Raw genomic sequence first — 21,184 nt, forward strand, 5'->3', positions numbered from 1 at the left:
ACTAGCCCAATCAACAGAATTTTTCAGCTACGCTAGTTAATGATAGATGGCTTAACCCTTGTCTGCCTTTTGTCAGCAGTAATTGGAACAAACTGGCTTTTTTATAAAAAACCTGACTTGGTTGTGGGAGGGGCAGGGGAAAGTACTGCAAATAATGAGGCTATATAATAAGGCTGTGTCTACAGGGCCAAGTTATTTTGAAATAACAGTAGTTATTTCAAAGTAACTTGGGCAGTGTCTGACAAACACACTATTTCCAAATAAATTCAAAATCATGGGTGCATTATTTTGCTTTTCGTAAACTTCATTCCAGAAGGAATAACACTTATTTTGAAATCGCTATTTGGAAATAGATGTGATTAAGATACAGAACAGAGCTGTTTTGAAATAAGCCATAATGTGCTCCATCGGTACTATGTCAAAATAGCGCTGTGTCCGGAAATGCTATACGGAAATACCTGGGTGCTATTTCCAAATACATTTTGCATGGGGTTGCATTATTTTGAAATAAGAGATTTTAAAATGGCCATATTTTGAAATATCTTATTTCAAAATAAGGCTGCCATGTAGGCGTAGCTCAAGTATGCTATGGAAGTACTCTCACATTTGCAACATGAACATACACCTGAATTGCTGTAGTTAAGGGCCTGATTCTGCCCTTGAATGGGACTGTGGCTATTCATGAAGCTACACACATGTCAAAGGCTGTGCAGATGCTCAGAAGGGTGTAAAGCTAGCTCCTCTCCCATCTACCAGTCATCTTTAGACCCTGGCCTTTATATCTGATTCTGGAGTTGCAGTAATTCTGCAGAGCAGCCTGGTAGGGGGCAAACATCTGAGCAGAAGGGGAGGCTCAATCAGAGCTCCGCAAAAACCTCAACATTTTGGAATTTTTAGTAGCAAGTTGCTGTATTTGTGCTTTCCCTATTCTCAACTGTCTCCAGCAGTGATTTCTTGCATCCTGACAGTCCTCTTGTCTCAGCTGCCAGCTCTGGTGTTTCAAAAGGATTGTTTATTGACAGCTGGAGATGCAGTGAGGGGTCAAATAGAGACAACTGCCCAAGTATGGAAGTCTGAGAAGAGTAGCTGGACAGAGAGAAGCCACAGCACCTAAATTTGTTGGGGGGGGGCGAGGGGGGTAGTTAAGGCAGGTAGGATTTTCTGAGTGGGTGGGGGTAAATTAAAACAAGCTGAGGATGTGTGTAGTTTGCCTTGACAACCCTGCTATTTAGGGTTCTTCAGCTTCTAAACTTCCAAACGTTCCGCAGAGACACTTTTCATATATCAAATGTTCAGCTTGATGTCTCCTCCCAACCAGTGCTCAGGAAGGTGTGGATTGACCTTATTAAATCATTGATTTCAGCTTAAAAATTTGCAAGTGTGTAAAGCTAATTAACTGATTTGCATACAATATCACAAATGGAGCAACACAAAACATGGCACCTATGCATACCCACCTAACTCTTGACTTTGGGCCTGAGAGTCACATTTTGATGCATTTCTTACACACCTAAGAGAGTCTCCCAAATCACTGGACTTCTGCCAGAGCCTGGAATATTGCTCCTCTGGCAAGGAGCCTGGGCAATTCTTTCCTAGGGGACATCAGTAGCAGTCTCCAAATCCATGAATATTGGCATTATAGCCATGGACGTAAATACAGATTTGGATAAAAAAATTTTCATCTGTGCATGTTTCTAAACATCAGGGTTAGATTTTGGTCCATACAGACGTCTGTCTGGCAGCAAGCAGGGGTGGTGGGGAAGGGAGAGCTTGGCAGTGTTCCTCCCCATGAGGGTTCCAAATCCAGGGCACATACTGGGTTGCCGAAGATGCCAGGCTATGGGTGTTACTGGACATGGGAATTTCAGATTACAGAGGTTCGACCTACACCAAGTTTCTGGAAAACATATATCTTCTAGCTTGTGAAAAGCAACAGGTTTTGCAATCTGACCAGACTCCCAGTATCTAAACAAACCAAGCAGAACCTTAACACAATGGTTGTGATCCATTTATCCCATTTGCTGGATATTTCTGCGCCAGTCCTGCAGTTCTTACTCAAGAAAGAATCATAGGGAATTCAATGGATCTTGATACAAACAGTGGTTCTCAATCCTTCTACATTACTGCTCCACCTTTAGGGGTCTGATTTGTCTTGTGTAGCCCCAAATTTCACCAAACTTCAAAATTTATTGTTTATAAATCAGACATAAAAATACAGAAGAGTTCCAATATGCTAATACTGAAGAAATGCTTACTTTCTCATTTTTACCAGATAAGTATAAAATAAATCAAGGGAAGTAGAAGTACTTTACTTACATTTCAGTGTATAGTACCTAGACCAATATAAACAAGTCATTGCCAGCTACTGCCCTCAAATTTGTAATATGAAGGTAGAGTGGGAAACAATTCTAGTGGATATGAATGGGAATTCTGTGTAAGTAACAGACTGGGAGTGGGCCAGATAAATAGAAGTGAAATTATATTTTCAAATATCAATAGATCCTAGGTTCAGGGCCCTCATTCTTTTCACCATGTCTCTGATTTACTACATTCAGCTTCCAGTCTCTTTATGACAACTTTTGTAATGGAATTATTGTAGCTCTTGAAGGGCTAGATCCCAATCCTGTTGCAACTGGGGACATCTGGATCAGCTGCTAAGTAAGCAAGTTACAATGCCAGAAAACACAGAAATCTACAAAAGAAATAGACTGTTAATTCCAGTACCATTTCCTCCTCTGACATTTCAGTTTCTCTTTTCTTCTTTCTGCGTGAGAGCACATTTTCATCAAGATGTCCATGTAAATCCGAGTGAAAGCTTTCCAGGAGCCTTTGGGGATCATCCTGCTGAAATCCCAAAGCAGAAAAAAACATGCAACTCAAACCACCTTGATTCATCTTAGATGATCCTGTTGTATTTATAGTGCTATCCTGTGCAAGTTACAAAGTGGGTACAAATGATTATTTTAGATTAAAAATTTCAGTTTTCAGAAAATGACTAATAAGCTTATCGGCCAAAGAAACTTTATTAGTATCTTTAGTTTCCTTCTGTATTCGATTTGCTCTTCTCCCCCAAAGCTGGAGACGTGGCCAATGGAAAGATAAAAGACTCTGACTATTGCATGTTCAGTGCCATCTCCAGCATCAAATAATTGCAATATTGAGGAGTGGCAATGGAACTATTAACCTGATGAAGTTACAGAGGTGCACAAAGCGGTTTGGACTCAGCCATGGAACACTTGCTATGGTGCAGGATGAGAAAAGCTAGAGGTTTGACGATATTGGTACTTAGGAAACTCTAACTTGTACCAGAGGGCTGTGGCCACTTGGGTAGTGTGGCTTCCCTCCTCCGGGCCACGGTCCACTGAGGGGGAGGGAATGGCAGCATGCCGAGCTGTCTCCCCACAGCCAGAGAAGGGCTGGCTCAGAACACAGGGGCTGTACCAGCTATCGCCTGGAGACACCGCAGCCTGGGGCTGCAGCCCAAAAACCCCTCTCTGAATCCAGCCCTGTGCTGTGGCTGAGGAGAAGCAGAACCAGCCCAGCATGGAGCTGCAGAGGAGCGGAGGCCATGGCAGCTCTGCGTGTGGCAGCTGTGCAGCATGGAGGTGTGAGCAGCAGGACGAGTGAGGGGCTCTGTATGGCTCTCTGCCCTGTCACTGCTGAAATAATGGAGCCAAATTCAATTGGTTTAATGGCTGGATCCCTCCTGCTGCCCTGCTAGCTGTTAGCCCAATTGAATTTAGTACTACTGCTTCGGTGGTGGCAAGGCAAGGAGACGCAAGAGGAATCAGCAGTGGCTGTGTCTGGAGCTGCAAAGGAAAGAGCTGCCGTTCAACTTGTTCAAAGATCCTGTACAACTTGTTCATCAATGATCTAGAAAATGAGGTGAGCAGTGAGGTGGCAAAGTTTGCAGATGACACCAAGTTGTTCAGGACAGTCAAAACCAAAAGGGATTGTGAAGAACTACAAAAAGATCTCAGCAAACTGAGTGATTGGGCAGCAAAATGGCAAATGAAATTTAATGTGGGTAAGTGTAAGGTAATGCACATTGGAAAAAATAACCCAAATTACACGTACAACATGATGGGGTCAAATTTAGCTACGACAGATCGGGAAAGGGATCTTGGAGTTATAGTGGATAGTTCTCTGAAGACATCCACGCAGTGTGCAGCGGCAGTTAGTAAAGCAAATAGGATGGTAGGAATTATTAAAAAAGGGATAGATAATAAGACAAAAGATATCATACTTTCCCTATATAAAACTATGGTACGCCCACATCTTGAGTACTGCGTGCAGATGTGGTCTCCTCACCTCAAAAAAGATATATTGGCATTAGAAAAGGTTCAGAAAAGGGCGACTAAGATGATTAGGAGTTTGGAACGGGTCCCATATGGGGAGAGGCTGGAGAGACTGGGACTTTTCAGTCTGGAAAAGAGGCGATTGAGGGGCGATATGACAGAGGTATATAAAATCATGAATGGTGTGGAGAAAGTGAATATAGAAAAATTATTTACCTTTTCCCATAATACAAGAACTAGGGGACACCAAATGAAATTGATGGGTAGTAGGTTCAAAACTAATAAAAGGAAATTTTTCTTCACACAGCGCACAGTCAACCTGTGGAACTCCTTGCCGGAGGAGGCTGTGAAGGCCAGGACTCTATTAGGGTTTAAAAAAGAGCTCGATAAATTTTTGCAGGTTAGGTCCATAAATGGCTATTAGCCAGGGGTAAAGTATGGTGCCCTAGCCTTCAGTACAAGGGCAGGAGATGGATGGCAGGAGATAAATCACTTGATCGTTGTCTTCTGTTCTCCTTCTGTGGGGCACCTGGCATTGGCCACTGTCGGCAGACGGGATACTGGGTTGGATGGACCTTTGGTCTGACCCAGTATGGCCATTCTTATGTTCTTATGAGCTGCAGGTTGCTGACCTCTGGCCTACACCACTTTCCATCTCTCAGTTTTGTCTTGATATAAATTTTCCTTTAGTAGCTGGCTGCACAATACAGAATGTAATTAGTTCTTTTATTACCTTTCCTTAAGTTTCAATCCCTTTTGCTTCTGTTTATGCTGATAATTTTGATTTTGTTTTACAATTCATCTTCTTACTAGGCTGACAAGATGCTCATGTAGCCCAAGGAAGGCATCTGCTTTCAGTTTGCCTGTTTCAGCCATTGCTATTTGTCAATACACGTTGAACCTCTCTAATTTGGCACCCTCGGGACATCACTGGTGCTGGATGAGAGAATTTGCTGGACCACGCAAAGTCAGCATTGACTAGTAGCATTACCAACACTTTCTTTGCTTGTCTCTTAGAAAAGATTTAGAGGTAGATTACAGTTAAATAACACCACAGAATGCTGAGAGCCAAGACTGGTGGCTGTAAACAAACTTTAGGGGACAACAGGAAACTTGGCCACACCCATGATAAAAGGTCATCCAGATAACTAAAATCATGCCAGATTACGGATGTTGCTGGATGAGAGAATTCCAGATTTGAGAGGTTCATCCTGTATTATTTTACAAGCATTTATTTCCCACTGAACATCTTAACTTGGAATATTTATCCCCAGTGTATAAAATTGATTTTTTCTAGGTTGAATCTCTATTTCCTGCCCCCATTTATAAACTCCTATCAGTTCCCTTTTTGTCTGCCCAATGTACAGTATTCTGAATGTAAAGTGACATTACCTCTTTTAATCTACCAGACTCTCATAACTGGGAAAGCTCTAATTTAACACAGAAGTGCATAGGCACAAGGTAGAACTGACCAGAGGATATTACAGAAGAACAGAACACTGCTGGAAGGCACTGGTAAAAATGGCTTTTCTAAAATACTCATACCTCACAACCATAGGTCTGGAGTGACCAGACAGATGAAGGCCCAAAGGACAGTAATTGTGCTTAGCTACACTGAGAAAACAGTGACAGCAATAAAAAAAATAACATCTATTTGGGAAGCAAAATGAGCACTTGAATGAGAGAAGCTTCTACCTCCATAGAATGCATTGATCTAGTACCTGAAGTACATCCATTGCCAGGCCAGAGCATGGCTTCAAGCACAGTTTCAAATTTTCCACTTGAAAGAAGATGGCTACAAATATTTTCTTCTCTCTCACCAGGCTTAATTATGAGCAGCCCTATTCTGTGTGTGTGTTTATAGCAGGTTAGCTGTATAGTTGTGAAAAGAGGTGTGGCTTATGAAAAACAAATTACTCACTGAATGCAGAATGAACACTCTATGGCATTGGATCCTCCAGCTGCGTCAATGCCAAACACTGTTACAATAAATTAACTCAATATTATGTAGGTCTAAGTCCGATTTAGAGCAAAAACAAACCAAATAAAGGAATAAATAAATCAATAATTGTTCCCAGAAAATAACCTGGTGTACTGTAAATAATTCTATGGGTACTTGTAATGAAATAATGCTGGAGTCTCAAAAAACCGTTTAAGATCAAGGGAACAACTGGGAACCTTTAAAAGGTTAGCATGAAAATGTATATATTTCCCCAGAGAGGTCTAAAGTCAAACAACTGCATGTTAAACAAGAGAAAGAACATGGGCTTTGGAAAACACTAAATTCCAATTTCATCCAAGCAAGGACACCAGGATCCGGCCAGAGAGCTTTGGGTTTTGACCCCAGGCTCGTGTTTCCCATCACTCCTGGCTCCTGCTGTGTCCACTGGCTCTTGGATATCAGTTGTGCAGTATGGGGCTCAATCCCCTGTGGTCTGGCCACTGAGCTCCAGGATCCAGCCATGGTGCTTCAGTCTCTAGTGCTAGGCTCAGCAATGTCTGTCTGTTGCTGCTGCTGGACCCCACTGCCACCCCCGACCCTGCTCCCAGGCTCTGGAGGGAGGATCCAGGATCTGGCCTTGGAACTTTGAGCTTTGGCTCAATTCCTGCCCCCCAGATCCCGCATTATCTGGAGCTGCCAAGTCCTCTAACTCTGGAGTTCAACTGCACATCAGCAGACTCCAGTCCTCCCCAGTTACAAGTATTCAGGCTCCGGTCTATCCACTGGGTTTCGCTTGGGGGTTTGCTCCAACCACCCTTCCCAATTGCTCTTGCTGCCTCCTCTGGCCCCCTCGTCCATCACCCTTAGACTCTGCCTTCCCACTCACATTCCAATCCAAGGCTTAATTTGCCCCCCAGTTTGTCAAGGCCGAGTACATCTGCTAAGAATAGTAATACCTGTACGTTTGCGAGTACAGTAGGGCCTCAACATTTATGGTGTTCCGTAATGCTTGCAAATGTTGATTTTTGCATGTGTGTGTGTGAGCCCCAGGAAGGGGCAGCTGCTGGCACTCCTGCCCGGGCCCCCGGGAAGCCCCAGAAGCTGCTGGTGTTCCCAGCCCTGGTGCCTGGGGAAGCCATGACAGCCACTGGCGCTCCTAGCCCCAAAGCCCCAGGGAAGCCAAAGCAGCTGCTGGTGTTCCCAGCCCCAGAAGCCATGGCTGTGCCACCAGCACTCCCAGCCCTGGAGCCCTGGGGAAGCTGCGGCAACCACTGGTGTTCCCGGCCCCAGAGCCCTGGGGAAGCTGCAGTAACTGCTGACGTTTCCAGCCCCGGGGAATCCACAGCAGCCGCTGGTGTTCCCAGCCCCAGAAACCCGGGGAACCCACAGCAGCCACCAGTGCTCCCTGCCTAGAACCCTGTGGAAGCCGTGGCAGCTGCCAGTGCTCTCGGCCCCGAGGAAGCGAGGCCACTTGCAAATAATTGAATTTGCGAACACTGAAACCTGACTGCATTACTTTTCACTGCCTTGCAAGTCTGTTCTAGTGAAAAAAATGTTAAGAAATATACAAATATCACTTTTCATAGCAATGGACTTGCTAGCTAGCAAGTTTTTAAAAAAACCCAAGGCAAAAGAAACAATGGATAAGAACATACAAAGCACCTTTTTTTTGTTTGTTTCTATTCTGTTTAGGTCCCTAAAGAACAGAGACAACTGTATTTTTATTACTGAGTTGCGGGGGGAAGCCTGCATAAACAAATTAGAATGATTTGGATGTGCATATATGCATATTTATTTGTTTTTCCTAATGTTATTTAAGTATTTTGGGAAACATTGTCAGAGTAGCCACCGGCAAGAGCTGGTTTCCACACTGTGGCTATGGCTTCATGGTGTTCCTTTCATGAGAGACGAATGCAAATGAGGGAACCTAGCATTGCAAATGAAGCACTGGTTTACAAATCTCATGCTTCATTTGCATAATCTCCTGCAACTGCACTGTTGGGAGAGATTTTGGGGGAAAAAAACTAATCCGCATAGACGGGGTTCTGCCAGCAAAACCTCCTTTGTTGACAGACCCTTCTCTCTGAAAAAAATGAGATATAAAAGTTTGTCAGTGAAGGGGGTTTTCTATACAGCCTTTTTTTTTTTTTTTTTTATCATACTCTCTCCCGACAGCATAATCATGCACAATTATGCAAATGAAGTGTGAGATTTGTAAATCAGCACTTCATTGCAACATTGGGTTCCCTCATTTGCATTCGTCTCTCACAAGGGGAATGCCATGTAAACGTAGCCTATGAGACCAACAAAATTTTTGTTGCGAGAACCCTATGCCTAGATCCATCAGGATGCAAATACAGGCTGAACCTCTCTAAACTGGAACTCTCTCATCTGGCAAACTCTGTAATCCAGCATGATTTTAGTTAGCCAGATGACCACTTATCATGGGTGTGGCCAAGTTTCCTGTGGTCCCATAAAGTTTGTTTACAGACACCAGTCCTGGCTCTCAGTGTTCTGTGTTGCTATTTAACTGTAATTTACCCCTAAATGTCTTCTAAGAGCCCTGTAAGCAGCAAAATGCTAGAAAATATTGATCTCCCATTGTCTGGCAAATTCTCTTGTTCAACACCAAACAGGTCCTGAGGGCACCAGATGAGAGAGATGCAATGTGTACCAAATCAGAGTTATGGTCACTTTCTTGTACCAGGATGTGCCAGTGTTCAAAGCATGGTAGAAAAGAACATAAAAACGACCATACTGGATCAGACCAAAGGTCCATCTAGCCCAGTGCTATCCTGACAGGAGGCCAATGACAGCAGCCAGTGGGAATGAACAGAACAAGTGATCCATCCACTTTTGACCATTCCCAGCTTCTGACAAACAGAAGCTCGGGACACCATCCCTGTCCGTCCTAGCTAACAGCCATTGATGGACCTAGCTTCCATGTATTTAGTTCTGTTTTGAACATTGTTAAAGTTCTAGTACACTTACCCAGCCAGTACTCCTACCTGTTGTCCTCTGAGCCCAGGGACCAAAGCCTGAACCCCAGCAACAGTAAGCATGTCCCATACTGTGGAACTGGCCTGAATGGAGGTCTGGGGCCCAGGAGTGGTACTAACCCTGCCACCTTAGCTACTGAAATTTGGACAGCTGGGGCTAATGGCTGGATACAGAATGAACCAAGTTTTGTGGTACTGTGTGATTCTGTACTGCAGAATTACAAAATGTATTGGTTACAGAAATGTTTTTGAGTAGCACCTAATTTTGTTCTCTAATTAAGTAAAGGAAATGGAGCAGTAAGGGCCAAAAAAGGGCTGCATGGGGCAAGGTCCACATGTTGGACCTGGGATTTTGCAGCATTATTGTGGTGGGGTCTGATTGCTGCTACCAGCTAGATCCAATGGACTCCACAGGTCAGCTGTAGTTATGTTGCACCACAAATAGCAATGCACAAGAGGATCATCACACACACTTATTCTCCTTGTAGCCAATACAATGCAAGAAAGAGCAGGAGGAAGAATAGCTCAGTGGTTTCTGTATTCAGCTAACCCCAAGGTTGTGCGCTCAATCCTTGAGGGGCCCATTTGGGGCAAACAGATTCTGAAAAAAAAAAAATCTGCCAGTGATGGTGATAGGCAGGAGAGGGGATTGATTAGACTCAGGGACCTCCTGAAGTCCCTTCCAGCTCTATGAGATGTGTCTCTCTTCATTTAGAAGCCAAACACTGACTTGATGTGGTAACAGACCTGTCCTGGGGGCTGCGGTGCACCAGAGACCACTTGGGGTTTTATTAGCACAGGAAGAGTGGCTCTGACTTGGTTTGCTTTTAGTGGTGTGTCCCGGGGCTGAGGAGGCCAAATTCTGGCAGGATCAGGTCTGACCTAGAGGACTCATCCCAACCCGCCGAGTTCGCACAGAGCCAGAGCTGCTCTTGCCAAGCCCCCCAGCCCCGCGTACCTTGCTCCGCAGAAGAGGCCGGATCACACAGAACCCCAGCAGAAACGCGGCCCCGGCGCCCAAGGCGGCCCCCAGCAGCACGGCGGGAGCCAGCAAGCCGGGGACCAGCTGGTGGGACTCCACCCAGACCTGCAGCCCGATCTCCCCGCGGCAGGGCCCCGGCGGCGCCTCGCCGGCAGCAGAGGCCATGAGCGAGCCCGCGGGGAGAGCTCGGGCGCCAGCTCCGCTCTGGACAGGGGGGGGGCGCCGGGCCCGAAGCCAGAGCCGCGCGGCGAGCTCGCGGCACACCGGCTCGCAGCCCCCTCCCCGGCGGCCGAGCGTGTTAACTAGCGGCGCGGGTGGCCGGGTCTGCGCTCGGGCCGGGCTCGCCAGCCCCCCTCCCCGCGGCCGGGGGCAGAGCGATCGCGGCTGAAGTCGATTGGGGCGGATCCGGGGCTCGGCGCCTCGACAGCGCGGCCTGCTCCGGAGCCCCGGCAAACTTTCGGCGGGCCGGAGACTTGCGCTCGGCCCGCGGGGGCTGCTAGGCCTGGGGGCGCGGCGGCAGCGGCTGCCTCATGCGATCGGCGGCTGCGGGGGGGCTCCGCGCCCCGGGCGTGACTCTGCTGGCAGCCGGCTGCTTCGTGCTGCTGCTCCCCGCCCGGGCCTCTCCGGCCCTACAGCACCGGGGCAGGGCGCTTGCTGCGGGGCGGCGTGCACCCGCCGGCCGCCCTCTGCCAGGGGATCGCCACCCTCCTATCCCGGCCGCGCCGCAGGGCTCCCGCAGCCCTCCGTGCGCTCAGGTAAGGGCCGCTGGGCCGAGGCGTGTGAACTCGGGGAGGGGCAAAGGACCGGTCTGCTGCTGCTTTGCCTTCCCGGAGCCTCCGGCCGCCAGGGCGGCGGCAAAGCTAACGGAGCTCCCTCCTTGCGCTGAACTGGAGAGACTTGAAAGGTCCAACTTTCCCAAAGAACTCGCGAATTTTGGGGGCCCAGCTGTAGGATACGTTAATTCTGATTTTCACAGGTACCGACCACTCGTCGGCCCTGAAAAGTAGAGCCTGGATATTGGGGCATCATTTCGGATTTTGGTACACAGGGGTGAGTGCTTAAGCCGTAATAAGAGGTGCTGGGTCCCCAGCAGTTTTGAAATTTTCGTAACTGATGCAGCAAGCTGAGAGGTGCTGGGGTTTTGAACTGACAAGCCCTGGCACAAATTAAGCCCTGGCAATGAGGGGGGGTGTGTGGAATTTGGGCTTGTCTGTGCTAACCACTGGGTTACCTTGTCAGAGATTGAGCTTCCGGGGTTCAGTTTAGTGGGCCTAGTATGGACCTTCTCAATCAAGTGCTGCGAGCGGCTTTGAGAACCCTGAAAAAACAAGTAATCCTGTGGCACCTTTCTAGACTAATAGATTTATTGGAGCATAAGCTTTCATGGGCAAAGATCCACGTTGTGAGATGCATATCAGATTGCAGATATCTGTCAAGCTTGGTATTACTTGCAGTCAAGAGAAATCAATGGAAGAGTTTCTCCTGTTTATCTCCCACTGTGGGGGATGGTGGCAAAATTTGACCCAAGGTACATTAGTTGTGGCTACACTATTCTTGTAGCTGAAGTTGGCTACGTTTCCACTAGCCCAGACCTTGGAAATGGTCATGCAAATGGCCATTTCGAAGATTACTAATAAGGCACTGAATGCATATTCAGTGCCTCATTAGCATGCCGCCAGCCACGGCTCTTTGAAATTGCCACTTTTCGCTGCTGTGTGGCTCATTCAGACAAGGATCCTTTTTGAAAGTACCCTGGAAGCTTCAGAATCCCCTGATCTGCTGGTAGGAATAAAGGGATTTCAAAGTTCCCAGGGTCCTTTCAAAAAGTTTGGACAAGCCGCATGGCAGCGAAAAGCTGCAATTTCAAAGTGCTGCGGCTGACGGCATGCTAATGAGGCACTGAATATGCATTTCAGTGCCTCATTAGTAATCTTTGAAATGTGCATGGCCATTTCCAAGATTTGGGCTAGTGTAGACACGACCCTTGTGAATATTAGGTTGACCTTCCCCCCAGTGTAGATCTGGTTTTTAACAGTGATTCAAGGGACTACTTTGGCATCTGAAAACTAGGTTTTGTTTTGTTTTTTTTTTTACAGATAATAACTTAGAAATTAGCTGGCAGGAAACTGTAGCTAATTCCTATACAAAGAAAGAAAACAATATATACATATGGTAATTAAAGCCATATGTTAAACTGACTTCTAAATTTAGAATAATCGGGAGATAATACAGCAAGGTAGGCCCATCCCAAGCCTTGAGGTGTCAGGTTTGAAGCCTTAACACAGATAGCAGAAACACAGGTTTGATCATTTATATGCTATCTTTAGTAGAAAGAAATAAAAGTAAATAAAATCTGCTTAAATCTGCGATTGTTGTTTTCTAAAAATGTTATGTTCCAAATTGAGATGAAGAGAATGAGAGAGGTAATTTGTTCCAAGAGTGTTTAAAGGTAAGTTATTGAACATGTATACTGAAACTGAGGATGACGTTTGTGACTACACAGATCACTTCAATTCACATTTGATAACTGGTACTATATGAAAGGTATTTTAAGGAAATTTAGACATCTTTGCCAGGTATTTGTGTGTCTGTGGTAAATATCAAATGAGACCTAGAATAATGGTGTTTTGGTTAGAATGTATTTAAAAATGAACTTTAGTTTTTTAATTTTAGTTCATGTTCATTCATCTGCTTTTAACTCTTGTTTACATATTAATGTAATTCTTTGTAATTTATATATTCTTCATGTTTAAATATTTTATTTACTTTTTAATATTTAAATAATACTTTTCTGTAGTTACTTGTCCTCTAAGTCTTGATTAAATTTAATCAATTAACAAGAAAGTTATATGAATTTCTGTCCTTGTTTAAATCTGAATGAGTCCTTTCTACTTTTTTCCTCTTCATCAGTAATTAACTGAATAAATCTGATAATGTAAAAGCCAACTAGGATACTGCTTGCTTTTCTTGACTGACTTGTTCATACACGACTGAAAAGAAAACATGTTTGTATCCATAAAATAAATAAATGGACTTGAAACCGAGAAAGTAAAGGAATTTGACTACGGTGATGTATTTTTTTTTTAATAGTGCTGGTTTTCTGACCACAGCTGGGCTTTAAAGAAAATCCCACATTCATTTTTTGTCAGGCTGGATGTACAAATTTTATGAGTGAACAGTTTTATTGTCGTCTAGGCCATTAGCTAGATTGGTTTTAAGAGAGCGGGAATAGAAGAATGAGGAACAGGGCTGAGATACGTTTCCAATTTGTGGCAAGTTACTTCAGCAGCACTGGCGAGGTCTAACATGTTGATGTTCCTGTCTGAAAGATCTCAATCTAGTCTTTATAATTCCACGTCAGGTGGGCAAATATTATTCCTATTTTACCTAAGTGGTAACTGAGGCTCAATGTTCGAGCACAGAATGGCACTTAAAAAAAGACAGGTACAAACTCTAAATAAGAAAGGCTCATTTTTCCTAAACTTTAAAATGTGCAGTTTTATTCAGGTTTGGTTTTAAATATTTCCTTTTGCAAATTGGAACTCAGTCACTATAGTGCAGTGTTTGCCTTCTGGAAAGTAAGCAGCTTATAAACTGAAGGGCCAGTGACTTGGACTTGTCAATTTCACTCCCGATCAAAGTCAATTTCTAGTTTATTTTTAGTAGGGTAATACCAGCAGTGCTGCAGGCAATCCAGTACAGTAGAACCATACTATTGATTAGGAGGTTTGTCAAACTGTATTGTCTCAGTTGTTGGTTGGGAAAGCGTGCTTTGGCATTTCTGCTGCATGTGATTATTTTCAAGGTGCCATGGCAGGAGTGCCCTGACCTACTGGCACTGGCCTCAGTTGATAGAGCTCTTTTAGTGACACCCTACTAGAGTGATAGCATGATATACAGTGGTAAGAGTATCTAGAATTTTCAGTATAGTGTAGAGAATACCCATATACTGCAACAGTGAAAGCTGGGGAAAACCTTATTGTTTTTACATGTTGAACTTTAACACTTTGGAGTAGCCGCGGTGGAGAATTAGCTTAATGAAGTGCTGCATATGCACCGTAGCACTTCATTAATACTCTCCTGACACCCTACTTATCATCCTCCCTTTGAAGTAGGGAGGTAGTGTAGACAAGCTCTCCGTGTTAGGGGTTTGCTCTAGTCTAACAACATCCATCTATTTACACTAGTAGTGATTTCCTCAATATAGAAAAGGAATGAGACTGTCAAGAGCTTCCAACAAGGCCAACCCATAGCATGTGAGTCTTGGAGGTGGAAGCTACAAAACGGGGATTAAACCACCATCCAGAAAGCTGAAAACCTCAGTTTTTGCAGCTTGAATTAAAAATCTAGGATCCCATATGGACTGCGCATGGTGTGGGGCACATAACACAGTGACTAGTGGGACACCATTGCTGCAGATTTGGCAGCCTGGCCACAGCTAGAGGCCTGTGGAGCCCCAGGCCAGTGGTAGAATCCTAAGTGGCCTGGATTCTGGGGTGGGCAGGTGGTGGGACCCCAGGGGGTGCTGGGACCTGGGACTGTCAGGTTGGCAGCAGGACTGGCCCTGGGGCACATGGAAGCCAAGTGCAAAACTGGGGGTTTCCCATGCCCATACTTCCCATGCCCATGAGTGTGTGTATATGTACATAGTAGGAAATCGTACACTTGCCCCAGAAAGCTCACAGTCGAAGGGCAGGAGAGAAACAAGTGACTTGCTAACTGGCAGGCAGGTCAGTGATAGGGCCAAGAGATAATGCAGATCCCAGGTCCTGTGCTTTAGTCACTGGCACATTCCAAAATCTTGAGTGTTGAGCACAGAAATCAAAATTCGTACCTCCGTGTAAAGCACATCACAAGTGTGAGACTTGGAATAAACAATATGAGGAATATATTTTGTAACTAAGATCCTGGGTTTATAGTTACCTGTCTTTTATATTAACTAGGTTGTTACAGCTAAGCTGCCGATTCAGAGAAAGAGAGGCTGCATCAGTATGGCAGGTATGTATTCATTTTAACTGTCCTTCCAATTCTTCAAACCCTTGAAGTGCTGGAGAATGCTGGGAGCCAGATGCTTTTAAAACATTTGCTTTCTAATAGTATTTGCCATACTGTAAACCATGTCATACCTGTGTTTCTCAGCTGCTTTAGCTATGTCTGTACTTCACAGTTAACCTGGAGCTGTGAGAGTCCAGTGTGTGGACTTAGTTGTTCTAAGCCCATGCTGAAGGCTCCATGCTGCACTGTGAACATGGGCTTATGTTGCAGCACCTGGGTTTCAGAACTGTTCATGTACACCACACTGCACTAGCCAGACCTGACTTGGGTCTGCTACTCTAACTACTGCCACACTGCAAACTGACAGGGCTTGAAAGTGAATCACAGTGCCCATCTAGCCAGCAGGGTGATCTCATCTGAGGCAGACTGATTTGTTGTGGGAATGGAAGGGGAGCTTGAGGTCAAAGCTGAGTCAGAGCTCAGTCTCAGGATACATCTGTACCTCAGTAAAAGACCCATGGCTGGCCCTAGTCAGCTGCCTCAAGCATGCAGGGCTCAGTCTGTGGAGCTAGTGCTAATGATAGTGCTGGCATTTAGGACCAGGTTGGGCCCATCTGAGCCCAGACATCAATACTGGAATTTTGTAGCCCTGCAGCCTGAACTCTGTGAGGCCAAGACATCTAACCCAGGCACTGAAACGCACTGCCTCAGGCTTTGTACTGCAATGTAGACATAACTGGAATTTCACTGCTGTCCTCCAGATAGCGAATGAAAAATATTTTAATGGATGCTTCATATGCTTCAGACATTTCCTCTGTAATAAAATCTGCTTCTGGTTTCCATCTCTATGCTCTGCTGAATTCTGACAGAACTGTTCCCTGGTCTGATACCAAGCTGTAGTCAGGAGGTCAGTAGTGGTCCTAGAATCAAGGTGGGCCAGGATACCAGGGAATCAGGATCAACTACCAGGTTACAAACAGCAGACAAATAGTAGAGTCAGTGATAAACCAAGATCAGAAGCAGAGTCTGAGATCCACAGCAGGGCGCAGTCTGGAGGGGAAACAAGTTAGCAGTCTGCATCCTTGCTCAGACAGTTCCCCGCAAAGGTTTTCTGATTCATATACTAGCATAGTCCCATTAGTGGGCTGCAGACTGACACCCCTACGGAGCCGTTTTTTCTGTAGCTCCTATCCTCATAGGGTCCACTAGTAGAAACTCAACCTTCCTTTCTCTTCTAGCTGATTCCAGAGTTTCTCCTGAATGAGATGGACCTCTTCAGATTCAGTTGGTGTCTGGTTGTAGCAGCAGGGAAGCTGGTGGGAGTGCTGGGTAGAAACAGGAGTGGAACCCATAATTAGCAAATGGACTCCAAACTGTGGAGGGCAGCACTGACAGATGCTAGACAGCAGTGAATGGGATCGAACATTGGATCTCTTAAGTTTAGTGTATGAGCTGCTACTGGACGAGTTCAAAAGCTACAGGGCTCTTAGCTGAAGCTGTTGCAGGCTCCTTGACCTCTAGCTGGTCTGGGCGTTGCTAGAGGGGGACAGAGTACCACGCCAAGCGGGCATAGTTTAGAGTGATGGTCTGTATTTGGCAGGAGCATGAACCAGTTATCTTAGGGTATGTCAATACTTACCCAGCATTCAACACACTGTGATCAAGCTTTCATGTGTGAAGACACAGCAAAATCAATCTCTCTGGACTCGGCTTTTGACCGTGGTACTCCATGCTATCACATGGAGTAAAGACATCAGCATGAGCCTGAAGATCCCCAGTCTGTACTAGGGTAGAAAGTCAATTTTGATATTTTGATTCTAGCTGCGCTAATGGAGTGGTTATAATTGCGTATCGACTTTGTTCCCTAGTGTAGACCAGGCCTTAGTGAAAACTTAGAAAATATCTCAAGCACTGTTCCAATATGTAGTTCACCCTTTCAGTTTATTCATCTGTATTGTGGTGGTAGATGGTGGAGCTGTATATGTGGGCAGTGAGTAACCTGAATGCTTTATGCTGGAAGCAGGAGGTGATAGTTGAAGCATATTGTGTGATAAGGCACACAATATGGTCTGGACCATGAATCAGAGAATTTTAGGACTGGAAGGGACCTTAGGAGATCGAGTCCAGCCCCCTGCCTAAAGCAGGATCAACTGCAACTAAATCATTCCAGACAGGACTTCATCAAGCCGGGACTTAGAGACCTCTCTAGGTAGATTCCACCACCTCTCTAGGCAACACATTCCAGTGCTTCACCACTCTCCTGGTGAAATAGTTTTTCCTAATATCTAACCTAAACCTCTGTAACTTTAGGCCACTGCTCCTTTTTCTGCCACCCATCACCACTAAGAACAGCCTCTCGCCATCCTCTTTGGAGCGCCCCCCATCGGAAAATTGAAGGCTGCTATCAAATTGCCCCTCACTCTTCTCTTCTGCAAACTAAATAAGCCCACATCCCTGTGCTTCTCCTCAAAGGTCATATGCTCCAGCCCCCTAACCATTTTGGTTTTCTTCCACTGAACCGTCTCCAGTGCATCCATGTCATGTGTGTCGGACTGATGGCTACAGGTCCCAGGCAATCCCTGCACCAGCAAAACCCCGGTAGCAGTGAGAGCCTCTGCCTGACACCTCTCCCGAAGCTGGTGGCCCTGCCTGATCCCATCCTGCCTGTGAGATGGTTGGCCCTTCCTAAGCCCCTCCCCCAGTGGGGTTTTTGAGTATTTCTGTCGAGGTGAACCACCAGGACAAACAAAAGAATACGATATAAATACAATGTACATTTTATGCAGCTTATAGGTAGGGAAGACGAAAAAATATTAAAATAAGGAACAATTAATGAGGATCAATGCTTAAAATTATTTACTATGAAATCAAATAAAAAGAAAATTAACACTCCCCATAGAGTACATGTATTACATCCTAACGACTACAGCTAATAAGCACACCAAAATGGAGCATATGAAAAAAAGCTACATAACTAAATCAAAGATTTGGCCATTTACATAAATAAATCAAAGATTTGGCCATTAAGTAAAAACATAAAAAGATGCCCCAGAGCTCCAAATTAACAATCAACTCCTGTGGACTACAATCTTGAAATCTCCACTAGATAATAATAAAACAGAGGTAGAAAGGACCACAAGAGGTTATGGAGTCCAGTCCCCTGCACTCACAGCAGGACCTGTCACCATCCCTGACGTTTTTTTTAATTTACCTTGCCCCAGCCCCTTCAAAGGCCTCCCCAGGAATTGAATGCACAACTGTGAGAGTACAAGGCCAGTGCTCTAACCACACAATCTCTCCCCCTTATGGCTATGGTCTTGACACAGGTGGTTGCAAGAGTTATTTGTAGACTGAATAAAATGACCTGTTAAGACTAGTGTGTGACTGTCAGACACTGGGACTTTCACAAGTCTAGGTTGATGGTGGACAAACACCCAGCTGGATTCTCTAGGTGTATTAAGTGGCCCAGAGGTCTGCTCCAGGACATCTCATGATGTTCACAACACTCATAGAAGTCCATATAAACTTGGACATTGACCAGTACGCAGGGCCACCAGAGGAGTGGGCAACCATGCAGGAGGTGTAGGGCAGCCAAAGTGAGCCATCAGTGGAGCACTGTGGCACAGCTGTGGCACCTCCAGTCAGAGGTGCTCCAAGGGAACATGTATGTGTTAATCCGAGCAAGCCCTCCTATTCCACATGGAACTGTGCATTTTAGCTTCTAATAGTAGAGACTGTGTTCCTCGGGCAAGCAGGTCTTCTTTTGAGGCAGACCAGATAAAGGAGAATCCATTTTGCTGAAATATGGCATTGATGAAATTAATAGACTTGAGGAGGAAGGGGTGGGGGTGGGGGTGGGGGTATCTCAGAAATAGGTCCTCATTTTTCCAGTAGTGTTCCTCCTTTTGTGATAGAGTATGCTTGTTTTCCCCTTTTAATTTCCCAGGTGACGGGTAATTAAAAACTCATATCAAAAGAAGAACATAGCTCATTTGGTTCAAAGCTTAGAGGTTTGTATAGGCAATTAATACCTGTCCTGCTGTACTCCCAAAGGATGGTGATGCCATTCTCCTAATGCAGTTTCTATGTGGGCAGTTCCTTGTCCAAAAGCCCTTAAGTAAGTTGTCATAGGGCAAGAGGAAGGTCATCTCATGGACTGATAACTGGTTAAAAAAATGAGGAGGGAGGGAAGTAGGAATAAATGGTCAGTTTTCGAAATGGAGAGAGGTAACTAGTGGTATCCCCAAACATCTGTAATGGACTAGTCCTACTTGAGATATTTATAAATGATCTGGAGAAGGGTATAAACAATGAGGTGGCAAAATTTGCTGATGATGCTAAACTGCTCAAGATAGGTAAGAACAAAGCAAACTGTGATGAGCTTCAAAAGGATTGCACAAAACTTGGTGATTGGGCAACAAAATTACAAATGAATATTAATGTTGATAAATGTAAAGTAATGCACATTGGGGAAAAATAATCCCAACTATACATACACAATGAGTATTAATTTAGTCATAACCACTCAAGAGATCTTGGGGTCATTGTCCTCCAAAAACATCCTTTCAATATGCTGCAAATAGAATGTTAGGAACCATTAAAAAAAGGGACTGAGAATAAAACAATATCTTTTAGCCTCTGTGTAAATCTGTGGTATGTACACATCCTGAATACTGCATACAGGTGAGGTGGCCTCATCTCAAAAGAGATATATTGGTATATGGAAGAAGGTTCAGAAAAGGGCAACAAAAATGATTGGGGGTTTGGAATGGGTGTCATTTAAAGATACTGGGACTTTTCAGCTTAGAAAAGAGGAGACTGAGGGGGGCTATGATAAAGGTCTGTAAAATCATGACTGGTACTGAAACAGTGAACAAGGAAACGTTACTTACTTTTTCCTATAACACGCCAACTAGGGGTGTAAAACAAAAGGGAGTTTTTCTTCACACAGTGCCCGGTGAGCCTGTGGACCTCCTTGCTAGAGGATATTGTGAAGTCCAGGACTTTATCAGGGATCAGAAAAAGAACTAGATTAATTCCTGGAGGTTAGGTTCATCAGTACTCACAGGGAAAGGGAGGAATGGTGTCCCCAGCCTATTTGTTAGAGGCTGGAAATGGATGACAGGAGAGGGATCACTCAATGAATACCTGCTTTGTTCACTTCCTCTAGGGCTTCTGGTGTTGGCCACTATTAGACGACAGGATGCCAGGCTAGATGGACCTTTGGTCTGACCCAAAATGGCCATTCTTATGCTCTGAAGATCCTGTTGACAAAGCTTGCAAGGAAGGTGCTCCAGGCAGAGAGCACTGGTCTGTTCTGCTCCCATTGAAGGGAAGCACAATTGCGTGCATCACTGGAGAACAGGCTGAATGCTAGCTCCCCACCTTTCTATGGCCTGTGAGGTACGTTCAGGAGTGGACCTGGAAGAGCAGTCTGCATTAGTTCAGGGAGCCCCATCAAACTGCTGAAGCGATAACACTGTTGGGTGCTGGTTGAGGTGATGACTGGTCTGTTCAGTGTTAGTGTACCTATTTCTCCCTGCGAGCATGGTAATTGCTCATGTAGGGTCTGTGCATCTCTGCTTATAAATGAGTAGTTTGGTCTTGCAGGTCCCAGGTGTGGATGGGTTGGATTGGTGAGTGAGGTAGAAGGTGATCTGAGCAAACTCTCAGGGATGGGCAGCCTCTCTGTACAGGTCAGCTACCAAATTGCAATCAGGAGACCAATTGTGGGGTTGGGGTCAGGATACCAGGGAGTCAGCCCCGAGGTTACAGACAGCAAGCAAACAGCCGAGTTGGGCACAAACCAGGGTTGCCATCTTTAGGCTTTACAGGCATCACCTAGTGGAAAAAGTTAACACCTGTGAATTAGTGCCTGAGGCTGTTTACAGACTTGAAAATATACTTCTGTATCTATTTAAACTTGCTTAATATTATGAAGATTATCTTCACAACCATGGTGGAAAGA

The 21,184-nt window shown here is 45.1% G+C and overlaps 2 protein-coding genes across 13 annotated transcripts in view; one reads left to right on the forward strand and one right to left on the reverse strand.

The window, feature by feature from the left end:
- The window catches only part of EVC (EvC ciliary complex subunit 1), a 74,019-nt gene extending 63,616 nt beyond the window's left edge, over positions 1-10,403 (reverse strand). For 6 of the 8 annotated variants that reach the window (XM_074992477.1, XM_074992474.1, XM_074992472.1 and 3 more), the window contains exons 1-2: positions 10,198-10,403; positions 2,725-2,844 (exon numbers count right to left, since the gene is read on the reverse strand). In XM_074992477.1, the coding sequence (XP_074848578.1) occupies positions 2,725-2,844; positions 10,198-10,386 (309 nt within the window). In that variant the 5' untranslated portion in view covers positions 10,387-10,403. The remainder of the gene's footprint in view (positions 1-2,724; positions 2,845-10,197) is intronic. The other 2 variants (XM_074992478.1, XM_074992473.1) reach the window with 1 other exon arrangement.
- Positions 10,404-10,744: 341 nt separating this feature from the next.
- Positions 10,745-21,184, forward strand: part of EVC2 (EvC ciliary complex subunit 2) — a 144,543-nt gene continuing 134,103 nt past the window's right edge. For 4 of the 5 annotated variants that reach the window (XR_012645330.1, XM_074992467.1, XM_074992468.1 and 1 more), the window contains exons 1-2: positions 10,745-10,976; positions 15,165-15,219. Coding sequence is in view for 4 of the 5 variants with exons in the window: in XM_074992467.1 (XP_074848568.1) it covers positions 10,752-10,976; positions 15,165-15,219 (280 nt within the window). In the remaining variant the exon portion in view is untranslated. Of the gene's footprint in view, positions 10,977-11,017; positions 11,272-15,164; positions 15,220-21,184 lie in introns of those variants that run through there. The other variant, XM_074992469.1, reaches the window with a different exon arrangement.

The sequence above is a fragment of the Carettochelys insculpta genome, chromosome 4 (genome assembly GCF_033958435.1).
Source record: "Carettochelys insculpta isolate YL-2023 chromosome 4, ASM3395843v1, whole genome shotgun sequence".
Classification (NCBI taxonomy): domain Eukaryota; kingdom Metazoa; phylum Chordata; order Testudines; family Carettochelyidae; genus Carettochelys; species Carettochelys insculpta.